The 13514-nt window shown below is 49.2% G+C and overlaps 2 protein-coding genes across 4 annotated transcripts in view; one reads left to right on the top strand and one right to left on the bottom strand.

Moving 5' to 3' along the window:
* The window catches only part of XPO5 (exportin 5), a 29798-nt gene extending 22095 nt beyond the window's left edge, over positions 1 to 7703 (top strand). For all 3 annotated transcript variants that reach the window (XM_017806649.1, XM_017806648.1, XM_017806647.1), the window contains 11 exons: positions 282 to 378; positions 892 to 1028; positions 1632 to 1729; positions 2207 to 2253; positions 2450 to 2544; positions 3395 to 3457; positions 3925 to 4007; positions 4741 to 4848; positions 5029 to 5166; positions 5311 to 5475; positions 6026 to 7703. In XM_017806649.1, the coding sequence (XP_017662138.1) occupies positions 282 to 378; positions 892 to 1028; positions 1632 to 1729; positions 2207 to 2253; positions 2450 to 2544; positions 3395 to 3457; positions 3925 to 4007; positions 4741 to 4848; positions 5029 to 5166; positions 5311 to 5475; positions 6026 to 6166 (1172 nt within the window). In that variant the 3' untranslated portion in view covers positions 6167 to 7703. The remainder of the gene's footprint in view (positions 1 to 281; positions 379 to 891; positions 1029 to 1631; positions 1730 to 2206; positions 2254 to 2449; positions 2545 to 3394; positions 3458 to 3924; positions 4008 to 4740; positions 4849 to 5028; positions 5167 to 5310; positions 5476 to 6025) is intronic.
* A 1733-nt stretch (positions 7704 to 9436) lies between these two features.
* On the bottom strand, positions 9437 to 13512 carry POLR1C (RNA polymerase I subunit C). Its single transcript, XM_017806650.1, has 9 exons — positions 13407 to 13512; positions 13253 to 13324; positions 13015 to 13122; positions 12355 to 12487; positions 12117 to 12236; positions 11757 to 11909; positions 11436 to 11585; positions 10085 to 10201; positions 9437 to 9758 (listed from the first exon to the last, which is right to left on the bottom strand). The coding sequence occupies exons 1-9, from the start codon at positions 13473 to 13475 to the stop codon at positions 9640 to 9642; spliced, it is 1041 nt and encodes a 346-aa protein (XP_017662139.1). The 5' UTR covers positions 13476 to 13512; the 3' UTR covers positions 9437 to 9639.
* Between the last annotated feature and the right edge of the window lie 2 nt (positions 13513 to 13514).

Genomic DNA, 13514 nt, shown 5'->3' with positions numbered 1-13514 from the left:
ACTGGGTTCTGACAGCTTGACTAAGTTTTCCTTTGGAGAAATTAGGCAGCTGTAACAACGTCAGTGGAAGCACCTCTGCTCTGGATACAACCAGCCTGAACTTGTCTGACCTCTGAGGGGAGGTTCTGGCCCGGGGTTGCGGCACCGCTTCCATTTTGGATGCATGTTGTACTTACCAAAATCTTCCTTCACTGCCATTAAGCTGGCTGGGGACTGCCCAGCATGTCCTGAAGGTGCACTGTGCTCTCATTAATGAAACTGAAGATTATTCTTTCCCACAGGTCTCCCTCAGCCTTTGCTGGAGCTTTATGACTCTCCTGTTTACAAAACAGTCTTAGAAAGGATGCAGGGCTTCTTCTGTACCCTCTACGACAACTGGTAAGACCACCAGCTCTCTCACACACCATCCAACACTGCACAGCTGAAGCAGTAGGCTGTTGCTGGGGCCTGACTTCTTTTAGAGTTAGGCTTTTGATGCGAACCGTATCCAAGTAGAAGCTGCAGTGGTAGAATATATGCAGTGGTTGTAATCTACCATTTACATATGCAACAGTCTTTGAAAAAGTACCTCAAAATGTCGATCTGCTTTTTAGCTCTTCCTGCAATTAGGTAGTTGGATTGGAGCACTTACTTAATGGTTTGTCTCTTTAAATTACACGGTGGGATACAGTAGCACTTGAAAGTACCTTGTGGTGTTTCAATGCTGAATTCATTGTCCCTCTGCAGGTATCCCAGAAAAAAAGAGATATGGTGCTAAAATTCTCTATAGTATTTGCTTAAGAACAGGGCAACGAGCTGATCTCAAGGTGATAGTACTTGTAGCCTTTGCAGGCCAGAGACGTGGTACCTGTTATCTAGCAGACTTGCAACTAACTTGTTTTTTTGTTGAAGTTTTCACATCCTGGGAAATGCAGGCCCCTCCATGCAACAGGATTTCTACACCGTTGAGGGTCTCGCCACCCAGCTCCTTAGCTCTGCTTTCAACAACCTCAACAACATTCCTGATTACAGACTTCGTCCCATGCTCCGTATCCTTCCGTCACTGCCTCAGGCCACTTAGGGAGGCTTTGAACACATAAACTGGAAACCTGCATCATTTTCAGTATAGCTGAGACAAAGAAGGGTGATTGAGGAGGTAAAAAAGCAGGGATATTCCTGGTGTGGATGAGGTGTGAGCCCAGGAGGGCACGAGCAGAAACAGCAGTGCTTGGGGTCAGAAACAGTAAATGCAAAGGATTTATGTGGTTCTGGAGGCATCGTGAGAGGTGGGGAGCGCCTTCTGGGGGCCAAGGAGGCTTGGATAATGAGGAGCTTGGCAGTAAGGTGTGCTTGTGTGGGAAATCATGTGGGTTTCCCAACCCACTTTCCAGGGCTGGACATTCAGTCTCACAGCTAGGAAATGAGTGTTAAGCACCCTCAGATTTCTCAACTGAACTGTTGGGAGAAGGATCTGAATACCTCATGGTCTTGTGTATAGAGATGCCACTTGTTAATTGACAGCTGTGAGAAGATGGGCTTTGAGGTGTCTGTTTCTTGGCCTCCCAGTGAAATGGGCTCGTTTGGGTAGTGTGGCAGTCTTCCCTAGCAGCTGGCCTTATGTGCTGGATCTCTTCCTTAATTGGTCTGTGCAGGTGTGTTTGTGAAGCCCTTGGTACTCTCCTGTCCTTCAGAATACTACGAAACCCTTGTCTGTCCCATGCTGGGACCACTCTTTACCTATCTGCACATGGTAAGAAAACTTGTTTGATGCCTGTTTCTTGACAGCCCAGATTCCCTGTAAGCAGCTGACAGGAACATGTGAGAATGTCTGTCTCTACAGAGCCAGAAAAGATGAGGGCAGAGCCTCGATGCTTAATGATTTTGATGATGTTTTGGGGGGGCTTTTGGGGTGTATTGAGCTCTGGCTGTTGCACAGCACCCCTTGCTGTGAATTCAAACCCGTGGACATTAGCTCCTCAACCTGCAGCTATGAGAATTTTTGTGGGGTTTTTTTGCCCGTGTCCTCCCATTTTCCTGACAACTCATTCACATTCCTGCAGCCAGCACAGTTGGTAGCAGTTCTTCTTTCATTCAAAATGGGTCTTGGCATGAGAGCTGTGTTTAAAGCTCTTGTGCTTCTGTCAGCAGCTATCACTTGTGTCTCCTTGCATTGTATGCAGCATGGCTCCTTAAGAAGGTATTAAATCTTTCCTTTTGTCTTGAACAGAGGTTATCCCAAAAATGGCAAGTGATCAGTCAGCGAACCATGCTCTGGTAAGCTTCCACCCCTAGGTACAAAGGGGGAAATGGGGAATGAGATGGAGAATTGGTCTTTTATGTGGGCCTTTGCCCAGGAACAGCCCTGCCAGCAGAGGGCTGGAAAACACTGTGGTGACTCATTCCCTGTGCTTAGGCAGAGGGGATACTTTAAGACATTGGCTCCCTTCAAACTAAAATTTTTTCTCCTCAGTGAGGATGATGCTGCAGATGACAACCCCGAGTCTCAGGAGATGCTTGAAGAACAGCTGGTCAGGCTGCTGACCCGAGAAGTCATGGATCTCGTCAGTAAGTGAAATCAAGCTAGATCCCCTGGGATTATTGGGAAGTTTTCCCTGGAGAAGACAACAGGCATTCCCAAACTGCAGTAAAACTTAACTATAACGGTCAGTGGTATTTAACATAGTCTTTAGAAGCCAGGTGTGAGACAGTTAGCCCTGTCAAAATCTTAGCTAAAACCTAATAAGAAATTATTAAAAACCTTCAGAAGAGAGTTTCTTCCTTTTTTTTTGTTAGCTTTTAGGGCTCTGTGGTTTTGGCACTGTCCCTTTGAAGTCCAGTCCTTTGAAATCTGGTTCTCCCTGGAACTCAGTAGGGGACATGGATTTGTGGACAACCCAAGTGTAGAGCAGTTTTGTTTCTGGCAATTGCCATGTCTCTAACCAGACAGAGGGAATAGTCCCTCCCCCAGAGCTGTCTCCCTTCTTTGTGGTCCATTTCTCCAATGTTTTTTTGTCAACATGGCTTTGAGCAGAGAGGCTTGGAAAATTGATTCCACATAGAGATTGTAGATCATCAGTCTTCTATCTCCTTTCTTGATTGGCCTTTTTGCCTTAAAATGGTGTTCTTCTCAGGTTATGGACTTCAAATGGTTTTGCATGTGCCTGGTTCTCAGTAGTCTGAAGCAGCCACTGTGCAGCAGGTTCCACTGGGGAAGATGCTGTGGGTGGGGTGTTACAGCCTTCCAGGGAGTGCAGTATTTGGCTTTTATACTGGGCTTCCCCACTCTTCAGGTTCTGTGTAACAGCTGGGGGAGCTTGAAGCAGGTGTGAGCCCATCAGTCTGTAGGATTATCTCTGCATATTCTGAAGTAGCTTCTTCCCTTTTCCGCTTCTCTGACCTGCAACTGTTTTTGCAGCTGTTTGCTGTGTTTCTAAGAAAAATGTTGAACATAACACTACTGCTGCTGTAGATGGAGACGGTGAGTAAATGCCTACCTTTGCCTTTCCTGCCCTTGGTGTACACAAGCACTTTTCCTATTTCATGAGGGAGAGGCTTGCCTTTTGCTGGAAGTTCTGTGTGAGGGGTATAGGTTTGTAAGAAGTCTTCAACTCTGTCCTGCCCAGTGTGTCTGGGGGCCATAGAAAAACCTAGTCTAGCCTAGGGTGCTGTAGGGTTCGCAGGTTGCAGCAGCTGATTCTTAAGATGCTGAGAAGAGGGGGATATGCAGTCTTCCCAAGACCTGAAGATAGCTAGTTGGGCTCCCTTCCTGCTCGACCAAGGGTGGGTGCTTTTTGCTTGAAAAGAGATATTCTGGGCAAGCTTTGCCAGCATACTGATTCTGTGTGCTGGCTCCTGGCTCCTGTCTTAGTCCTTGGAGGCTCCCTGTTCTCTCCCTCAGTCCTTGGGAGGCCATGTTCACAGTGCTGCCTTTGCTCTGCTCTGCAGATGACGAGGCGATGGCTACGGAGGTGACCCCCCCTGCCAGTGCAGAGCTCACTGAGCTTGGCAAGTGTCTGATGAAGCAAGAGGTAAGAGCCATGGTCTGACTTCTACCATGCTTTCTCTGCACTCTTTGTCATGCTTGTCTGTTGTGCAGCCAAGCGTTGCTGCAGAGATCGAGGCTGCTGGAGTGCTCCCCAGTGTGAGAATCATCTCTTAGGAACGTGCATGGCTTTTAAGGGCCTTGCAGAAGCCACAAAGGAAATGAGGATTGGGATCCAGTACAACACACAGCTACAGAGTTTCAGCCCATCTGGGGAAGACAGCTGTGGCCATTCAGCCCCCAGGGTGCTCCCTGGCTCTGCCTTCATCCTGGGCTCCAGTCTTCATGAGGAAGAACTTCATCCAGAAGCCTTTTGTTTCTTTTTTATTTCTATAAAATCTGCCTGAGCTGGTAGAGGAGCCACAGTGTTAACACCATCCACTTTACAGAGTACCCTCATCCCAATGCCTCTGTACTCCTCTGCTGTGGATGCCTCAGAAGCTATTGCAGTGACTTAAGAGTAGCAGCTGATGGGAGTCCATGAGTACTCCGGGGCCTTTCCCAGGGAGATGAAGGGAGCAGGTGTGCTTGACATTGGTCCCTCATGGTTATGATGGTGCACACTGGGTGCCTTTGAGCACCTTCAGGATGCAGGATTCTCAGAAGATAGCCCTTAGGAGCTCTTGCAGGGTATCTGGATTGCTTCTTGGCTCCCTTCAGGTTTGAACACTGGAAGTGGGAAATAGTCCTCTGACTGGTCCTCTCTGACTCCTTTTCAGGATGTTTGCACTGCAGTGCTGATCACTGCCTACACATCCCTCTCCTGGAAGGACACCTTGTCCTGCCAAAGAACCACAACACAGCTTTGCTGGCCACTACTTAAACAGGTACCTCTGGGAGGAAGAAGGGGTTAGTACTGGCAGGGTTGGGAGACGAAGCTCTGGATGTTGTGAGAAGCACGGCAACTTCACCCCTGGGCACCTTCTCCCTCAGGAAGACCGAGCTGTTGCAGAAATGCAGTCATGTATCGGTGTCTTGCTGCAATGCTGACAGTGCCTCTTCCCCAGGTGCTTCCAGGAAACCTCCTGCCTGATGCCGTGTCCTGGTTTTTCACAAGCGTGCTGAGGGGCTTACAGGTACACGGGCAGCACGATGGCTGCATGGCAGCTCTTGTCAACCTGGCTTTTCAGATCTACGAGGCCTTGGTGAGAAATCCTGTCCTTCAGCCAAATGTGAGGTTGGCTGGTGGGGGGTGGAAAACTAATCCCGTGCCTGCTTGGGTAGGGGCAGAGGAGCCCTGCAGGGCTGCTTGCCTAGCAGAGCCATGTTAATTGTACTTCTCCCTGCAGCGCCCTCGCTACGCTGAGCTGAAGGCAGTGATGGAGCAGATCCCAGATATCCAGCTGGACTCTTTGGAGCAGTTTGATTCAAAGCTTCTCAACCCAACACTGCAGAAGGTGGCAGACAAGCGCCGGAAGGATCACTTCAAGCGCCTCATCACAGGTTGCATTGGGGTAGGTGATGTCCTAGAGGAAAATTAACCTGGTCTGTTTCGCACCTATATGCTGCAGAAGTGATGGGGTGTCCTGCCTCTCGCCAGCCACCCCGCTTCCCAGCAAGGAGGCTCTTGCAGCATGTTCTTAGTGTTTGTTCTGTCTCTCTTCACCCTGGAGGTACAGCAGGGATGGCAGCACAGGCTGAGCAGCCCCTCTATCAATGGCCATTCACTGAGAGGCAGTGGGTACCCTGCACAAGGGTGCCCAAGGGAACAGGGTGATAAAACATTTGAATGAGGCTGTTGGGTCATCTCTAGGCTTTTGTGAGGATGATGGTGTTGGAACCTTTGGCCTTGGATTAGAAGCTGGGGAGCTGGTATGCTGGTGGTTACCTCAGTGCCCTGGCACTTGTGAAAGGCCAGGCCTGAGACTCCTCAAAATGCAATCACAGGGTCCAGGCCTAGGAGTTGCTCAGAACTTGGGGTCTGCTCTGATCTGCAAGCAGGCTGTCCCTGAGTGGGGGTGTGAAGACAGTAATGACTGATGCCTGCCTGTCTGTCCTCTGCAGAAGCCCATTGGGGAGCAGTTCCGCAAGGAGGTTCATATCCGGAACCTTCCATCTCTCTTCAAAAAGGCAAAGCCATCACTGGAGACAGATGTGCTAGAAAACGAGGATGGAGAGGGCTTCAACGTACTCTTTGAACCCTGAGCCTGGGATGCTGCAACCATCTCCTCCCCTACCTTATATTTTGTCTCCTCCTAGTAAGCACATTAGATTCTCCTTGTCACGCCTCCACAAGCATTCGTCTGAATAAAGCCCTTTACGGGTCCTGTCCCATTCTCCTCCCTACACTGGGATGGGACCTGCAGTGGCATTTGAAGCAGTCTGTTAAACTTTTCCCCTGATTTTTTCTCCTCCATTGGATGAGCATTTTTAGACCTCTGCTTCTCTGCAAGATGGGAGCTGAGCCTAGACTCCATTAGGTAAAGCCTAGTCATCTTGTAGCCTTGGGTCACTCTTGCTCCACCTCTTCATCCCTTGGGGTTTAGGATTAATGCAAAAGGCAGAGTAGTGTGCCATGTGAAAAGGGGCTACCCTAATCTTCCTCTGGGTGCTAGTAGCCAGGCTTTGTAGGGAACACATCGGACACTCCTGTCACGTTTATCAGCACTCGTCCCTAGCGGACTGGTATTCTGATGAATCCGTTTCCCTCCAGGATGCTGAGCCTTGGGCTGAGGGCTGTGTGCCAGGAAGCCTAGCAGTGCTCTAGGATCTCCCACGAGATCAGCCTTTCTAAGGTGCAACTGCTCTCTAGAAAGAGGCAGACACTGTCATACACATATATATATATACATATATATGTATAGATATGATCATACAGTTTGTTCTACCCAGAGCCAAAGGGAAGGCTTTTACTTTGTGCCAGCCTTTCTTGGACATCTCTCAGGGGGAGCAGGGCAGATTATTTTTTTTAATTATTTTTTTTCATTTTACCACACCCTGTAGACTAGAACTTGGCCAGTGCAGGGTACACAAAATTTGGACCAATATCTGAAGCACCTGCAATCCAAAAGGGATCTCCTCACCCTGTTGCAGTGGAGATGACTAGCCCCTGGTTTTACCCACTCTGGTACTTCTCACAGAATTGCATGGTGGGGCAGGAGGAGTGGGCTTTACGCTGCAGTTCACAGGGCGGAGCCAGGTCAGAAACTGGGTTCTAGCTGAGGTGGGACTCTATGAAGCCACTCCAGTCTGCAAAGCTGGTTCACACAATCTATCCTAGTGTTAGCACAGGAGCTGGGAGGGTCAGTCCAGAGGTAGCCGGCAGTTTTGCCATCCAGGAGGCAGAACAAGTAATAAGTAGTGGTAGGCAGAGAAGTGGTGTCTCAGCATGGACAGACTGGACAAAAAAGCTGGAGTTCAGAGGTGTGGGAGTGCAGATAGGAAGAGCAGGCCTTGGGAATCCGCTCACCCTCCTGCCCCTGCTGTTCCACCAGCACACCCTCCACTTTCCTCCTGGCCTCAGACTTTAACCTCTGAGCTAACATGGCTCCTGGCTCTAGCAAAGACTGGGTGTATTTATTGTGTTGTGATATTTTTAACATTCTGTGACTTCATGCTAGACACAAGGGAGTTTTTTAAAATGGATTTTAAACCTTTTTTGTAGGAATGTTTAAATCTGAAGCTGTCTCTGAACTGGTTGTGTTACACCTCTGAATGTCAATAAAGCTATTCCAGTTTCATACACGCAGTGTCATGTTTCATTTTTATTCTTTTGTCTGTTTCAGTAAGATCTGAGGCCTGTGGTCTGCCCACGCTGCCTGCCTAAGGATTGCTCAGCACTCCTTATTCCACCTACCAAAAAGGGGGCACCTTTGCTGGTAGTCAACATTCATTATCAAGGAGGGGATGAACCATTGCAGACTACGTAGTTAAATTAGAAGGTGAGGGGTAAATTGCATTTTAAAGTACCTACATGTCACTCACAGCTAGTTTATATTAATTCTGGGTCCCAGTTTGTAGCTTGAGGTGAATGTGTTGCCAAAGCGAAACCCTTGGGCTATTTCAGGGTATGTTCCATAGGCAGCATGGGATATATATGAAGCAGTAGCACAGAGAGGTGTATATGCTACTGAAGTAGCCTGCAAGCCCAACCCTAGCTATTGCTGGGAAGAGCAGTATCTTGTGAGATAGATATATGTGTTTGTGTACGTGTGTGTATATATATCACGTGTATCTATGTGTATATATACATATCTATACATACACACACATAGACAGACCCAGCACATGTATGGGTCTGAAACAAAACAGTGACATGGGACAGGTTGGGATTGGAGCCAAGATGCCAACTGTACCTCTCCCCTACAGGATATTCACCCTACCACCTGTAACGTTAACAGTGGAAGTAATTATATCCCAGTGGAATAACCATTTGCTACACTGAATTCTAGCATTATAGTGTGAATTGACTTAAGCAACTGGGACACACCAGTAACTCCCAGACATTTCTGAAATTCCAGTCCCTTCATCAGCTTGTCAAGAGACTTTCACAAGCCAAGATCTATCCTGTGCTGAGTAACAATAGTGCTCACCACTTAGACTACCTTGCCAGTCCTCCCAGGCTGGAGAGGCCTTTGTCACTTGCCCTCTACCATTCAGTTCTGCTTCAAGGTCGGCCCAGTCACTGAATGGGTGAACAGTGGGCAAATAAATTTAACACCTGTGATGAAATGCCTTTCGCTGAGATATCTGAGAAGGGACAGCCTTACAAGCATGTTTTTAAATCTCACCTTTGCACAGAGAAACCCAGTGCTGTATCACAGAATCATAGACTCTTTTGGCTGGAAAGGACTGTCAAAGATCATCTAGTCCAACGCCCCTGCCCTGGACAGGGACACCTTCCACTAGACCAGGTTGCCTCATCCAATCTGTTCTTGGAACACTTCCAGGGATGGGGTATCCACAACTTCTCTGGGCAACCTATTTGACAACTTACCTCCACCCTCATTGTAAAAAATGTCGTATGTTCAGTCTAAATCTATCCTCTTCCAGTTCAAACCCATTGTCTCTTAGCCTGTCACTACAGGCCCTGGAAAAAAGTCTTTCTCCACAACCCCTTTTTATGTTGAAAGGCCAGAATAAAGTCTCCCTTAAACTTTCTGTTCTTGGCTGAACAATCCCAGCCCTCTCAGTTTCTTCATAAGGGAGGTTCTCCAGCCCTCTGACAGCACAGCCTTTTCTCTAACATCTTACCTATGCCGGAGCTGGTCTGAGACACCCACAAACAGCCCTGCACTGATACCAACTCATTAAATCTCACTGACCTGCTTTGAAGTGCTTCACCCTACTGCCATATCAGGCCTCTTTACATACTGCATACAATCTAAAATAAATGCTATTATTCATCTTTAGACGTGCTGTCACTTTGTTCTCCATATATTACAGTTTCACAATTGCAAATGGCACAGAAGGAGACAGCTTTAAAGAAAAGCCTTTATTTTAACATATCTCCTCACTGAGGCTAATTACCAACAGAAAACAAATCCAAAGAGATGGTCCAAGGACTCTTGGCAAGCCTGCATCAAGCCTCTTGCCTATGGAAGAGGAATCACCCCTACGGGCAGGTGCAGGAAGCCTGGAAGAGCAGTGCAGGGATATGCTTCCCATCTACAGCCTGGTCACTCCATAGGCACAGAGTCCAGCTCATTCAGGAAACGCTGACACTTTCCCATCAGGATCTTGATGGCTTCACTCACCAGCACATCTGGAGGCAGGATACCCGTCGACTCCACTGAAACTGCACAGAGACACAGGTCAACACAGCCACAACGCAGCTTCAGCCTGCAGCTGGCTCCATGTTTCTGTCCCTCACCTTCCCTTACACCACACTTGTAACAAGCCAGATCTTCACAGCCAAACAGCTTACATTTGCCAGCAGGAAGCACAAAGAGATTCAATCCCAAAGCAACACCAAACCACAACCTCAGTAGTTACCCACTGGAATATGAATGTATGAATGCTGATGAGGGGGTGGGAGGAGGCAGAAACCCAGCCATACATGCTGGCCATTCTCTTCTTGTTTATACAAACCAGGCAGGGCTCTGTGGGGAACAGGACACTTACAGATGTAATGGTTTCGTACTCTTGCCAGGCGCACAAGGTTTTTCAGACCCTCATGACGGAAAACTTCTCTGCTGAATGTGTCCAGCCGTGCATTGGCGACTCTTGCCACCTTTTTCCCTAGAGGGAAAAAGATGAAATGAGGTGGGCAAATTGCAGCAGATGGGTGCCTTGTGGTCACGCAGGTGCTTACCCCTCAAACAGGCACTCACTCCCCCATCAGCAAAGGCAGGGACGCCACCACCTGAAAGAACTGGCATATACCCAAAATGAAACTCAAGCCAGGCAGAACTAACTGTAGTGGACTGATTACAAGATGGAGTCTGCTTCACCATTGTCTTGAGCATGGAGTTAAAAAGCCTTGATGCCACAGCTAGGCTGCTGCAGGAGCCAAGCTACTTGAAAAAGCTCCAGGAGGCACCTAGCAAGCTAGCAGAGGCAGGCAGAAGACTAGCGAAAAAAGACAGAAAGTTGTTACAGTCAAAAAACATGGGAAGGACTCTCCCAAATAAGGTATGCCAGGCACATCTTGCTTGGAGATTGGGAACCAGCCAATGGACTCTCAGGGTCCATCTTGCTACCAGGCGACCTTTGCTGGGATACCGGTGAAGTGGCCAATGGACATCCAGGGGCTACCACGGCGAGGGTATTTAAGGCCGTGCCTGGGGACTGCTGGGGGGCTGTTTGAGGAGTGCTGTGGGAGCTGCTGCCACTCTGTTACCCTGTCGGTTCAGCTAGTTCCTCGGAGGATACAAGGCGACCAGGGAAGAAGCCCAGCACAGATCTACCAGCTTGCAAGCCAGCAGAACTTCATGGTGGTGGTAACTCCTGTTCTGTGCTTTTAACAGTTACCCTTAGCTTTTCCCACTTTTTTATCTTCCTTCTTTCTCTCTGCTCTTTTGTGTTACAAAATAAAGTCGAATTATCATTTTGAGACCCAGCATCTGGCCTGGTTTGTGCCTTAATCCCGCTTATGGGAATGTTTTAGAACCTGTTTCCCTTCTGCATCTAAGCGGATTGGAACACTAACCCAAATGCAAAGCCTGCATGTACCCCTAGGCAGGACACAAGAAGCCTTCTCCACACTCAGCTGCTTGGAAGGAGCAAGCTCACTTCTCAGTCTGACACATATCCAATGCCTTAGCATTTCAGGGAGATCCCAGTTCAGCACCCAACACATCTGCATGCGGCAGTCACTCATCCATAAAACCAGGCTCAGAAGAGGATGAGCTGTTGCTGACCGGCAAGACAACACCACAACATAGTTTTGTCACTACAAAGTTTATCTCTAATCTTGAATCGGTCTCAACCAAAGCTTGTAAGGATCAAAGCACTTAGAGCAAAAAAGAAGTACCCTTGATATTCTGGATCTCAATGACTCCAGGGGAAAAGCACTTCTGCAATGTCTCAGCCGCCTCATCCTCAATAGGCTTCAGGAGAGTAATGTCAGGAAGCAGTCGATAACTGGCCGTTGCCACAGGAGAAAACTTGGCATGATCTTTACCTGCAAGAAGAGTTAAGAGTTGAGGATGAGAACAGGCCTCAGGGAACAAGAGTGCAAGGACGCCAGGGCCTAAATTTCCAGGGGGAAAGCCAGTTCTCCACCCTTCCCCTTCACACAGCAGTGCCCTAGTCCAAGCACTCACATTCCTCCTCCTTCTGCCCCAGGACTCACCTATACCCTTGACACAGTGCATAAGCACATCTATTTCCTGTCCAGGTCGCAACAATGCAATGAGAATATCATCATGAACAGGTCGGAAGTCAGCATCTGGAAAAAGGTCTGTCTGATTCCCCAAGGGCACCCATGTCATATGTTTACTGTACACTGCAAAGAGAAGCCACAAGCATCAGCCAGCTGCTGTCTCAAAGCAGGTCACTGATCTGTACAGGACTGGAGATGGCAAAAAGTTGAGCAGAATGGTATCAGCTCTCTCCCTGTGCACACACAGGGTGCACAGGAGAACAGCCCAAATCCTGTCTTTCAAGACCAAAAAAACAAAGAAGAAAACAGCACCTATTTTTAAGATCTCACCTTTGTGATTGCAATATAGTTCATCAGGATCAGATGATTCCTTAGCTGCCTGAGGGTTTCGGCTGCATTTTATTTTCAGCTGAAACTGCAGAGTATCAATTTCTGTGCCTTCTTGATCTCCTGGGAAGGGAAGAACCCCATGAGCCTCTATGAAATCACATTTCTGCTCAGTTCACATGACCTGATTTCCTACTTTGAGGGAAACTTTCAAAATTTCTATTTAATCCAAGACTCTCACCTTGGTTTCTATACTCAAAGAGCCGAGGGTCAGCTCGGATTGGGATGAGGCCCAACCGATGAGCCAGAATTTCATCCTGCACAATGGATGTGTTGTTGTACACAAAGACTTTCTCTACAGCCATCGTTGGCACCTCAGGGAGACAAGAGATCAAGTCAGTACAAGATGATAGTTGAACTACATGACAACAGTTTAGCCAGCTAGAGCGTCCCTCCTCTCCCACAAATAACTGCCATGCAGGCTATTTTCAGAGATATTTCTGCCAAGCCAGAGGACCCAATATACCCTTACACCCCATATACCCCTTCCCTATTTTTTTTAAACAATCAACGACAAGAGGTGAAGGGCAGGAGAAAGGGCTTTGAGGCATCCTCAACCATTTACTATTTCATAGCATTATGTGGCTTCTGTCTGGTTTGCAACACAGCTGTGTCCAAAAGGCTGACCCGTAGACACCACCAGCAGCACCCTTAAGTGCAACAGGCGGCATTGCCCACGCTGCTAAGCCCTCTCTTCTGGGTTCCTGGCACACAAGCGGAATGAACGTGTCTTTCTCTTCCAAACCCTGCAGCTATCCACAAAGGCTGGATCTTCCCCGCTCCCCATCACGCAAGTCGTAAGCCGGCACTCCCAGGCGAGCACTCCCGCAAGCAGCGGTACCTCGGCGAGCAGGATGCGGCGGAAGGCGTTGGCGATGGCGGCGTCGATGCCCACCATGTCGAACTCCAGCGAGTCCCCCTCCTCACGGATCACGTCCACGCGGAACGCCTGCAGGAGCCGCGCACCGCGGGTCACGCCGGCCGCGGGGCCCGCATCACCCCGCATATCCACCTACAGCCCCGGCCAGAACCCGCATCCCCCCGCACACCCACCCCGGCCGCCGGCGCAGCTCACCCACCTCCTCGAAGCGCTGCTGGTCCCAGGCGTCGTCGTAGCCGGGGTAGTTTCCGGGGAAGTCGGTGGTGTGGACCTGCGAGGAGAGGGCACAGGCGGGGCCGTGAGAGAGTGCGGGCTCCGGGCGGTCGCGGTCCGGCCCCGCCGCGCTCACTCACGTTGCGGACGCCGAACTCGCCCAGCACCACGCGGTTCCGCATCTCGTCCGCGCCCCTCAGGGCCGCCATGGGGGCGAGGGGGAGGCGCTCGCCGGCACCGGGAGCGGC

This window comes from Lepidothrix coronata, unplaced genomic scaffold (genome assembly GCF_001604755.1).
Source record: "Lepidothrix coronata isolate B3197 unplaced genomic scaffold, Lepidothrix_coronata-1.0 Scaffold16, whole genome shotgun sequence".
In the NCBI taxonomy this organism is placed as follows: domain Eukaryota; kingdom Metazoa; phylum Chordata; class Aves; order Passeriformes; family Pipridae; genus Lepidothrix; species Lepidothrix coronata.
The sequence above is the reverse complement of the archived record's forward strand: the minus strand, read 5'-3'. Positions and strand labels throughout refer to the sequence as shown.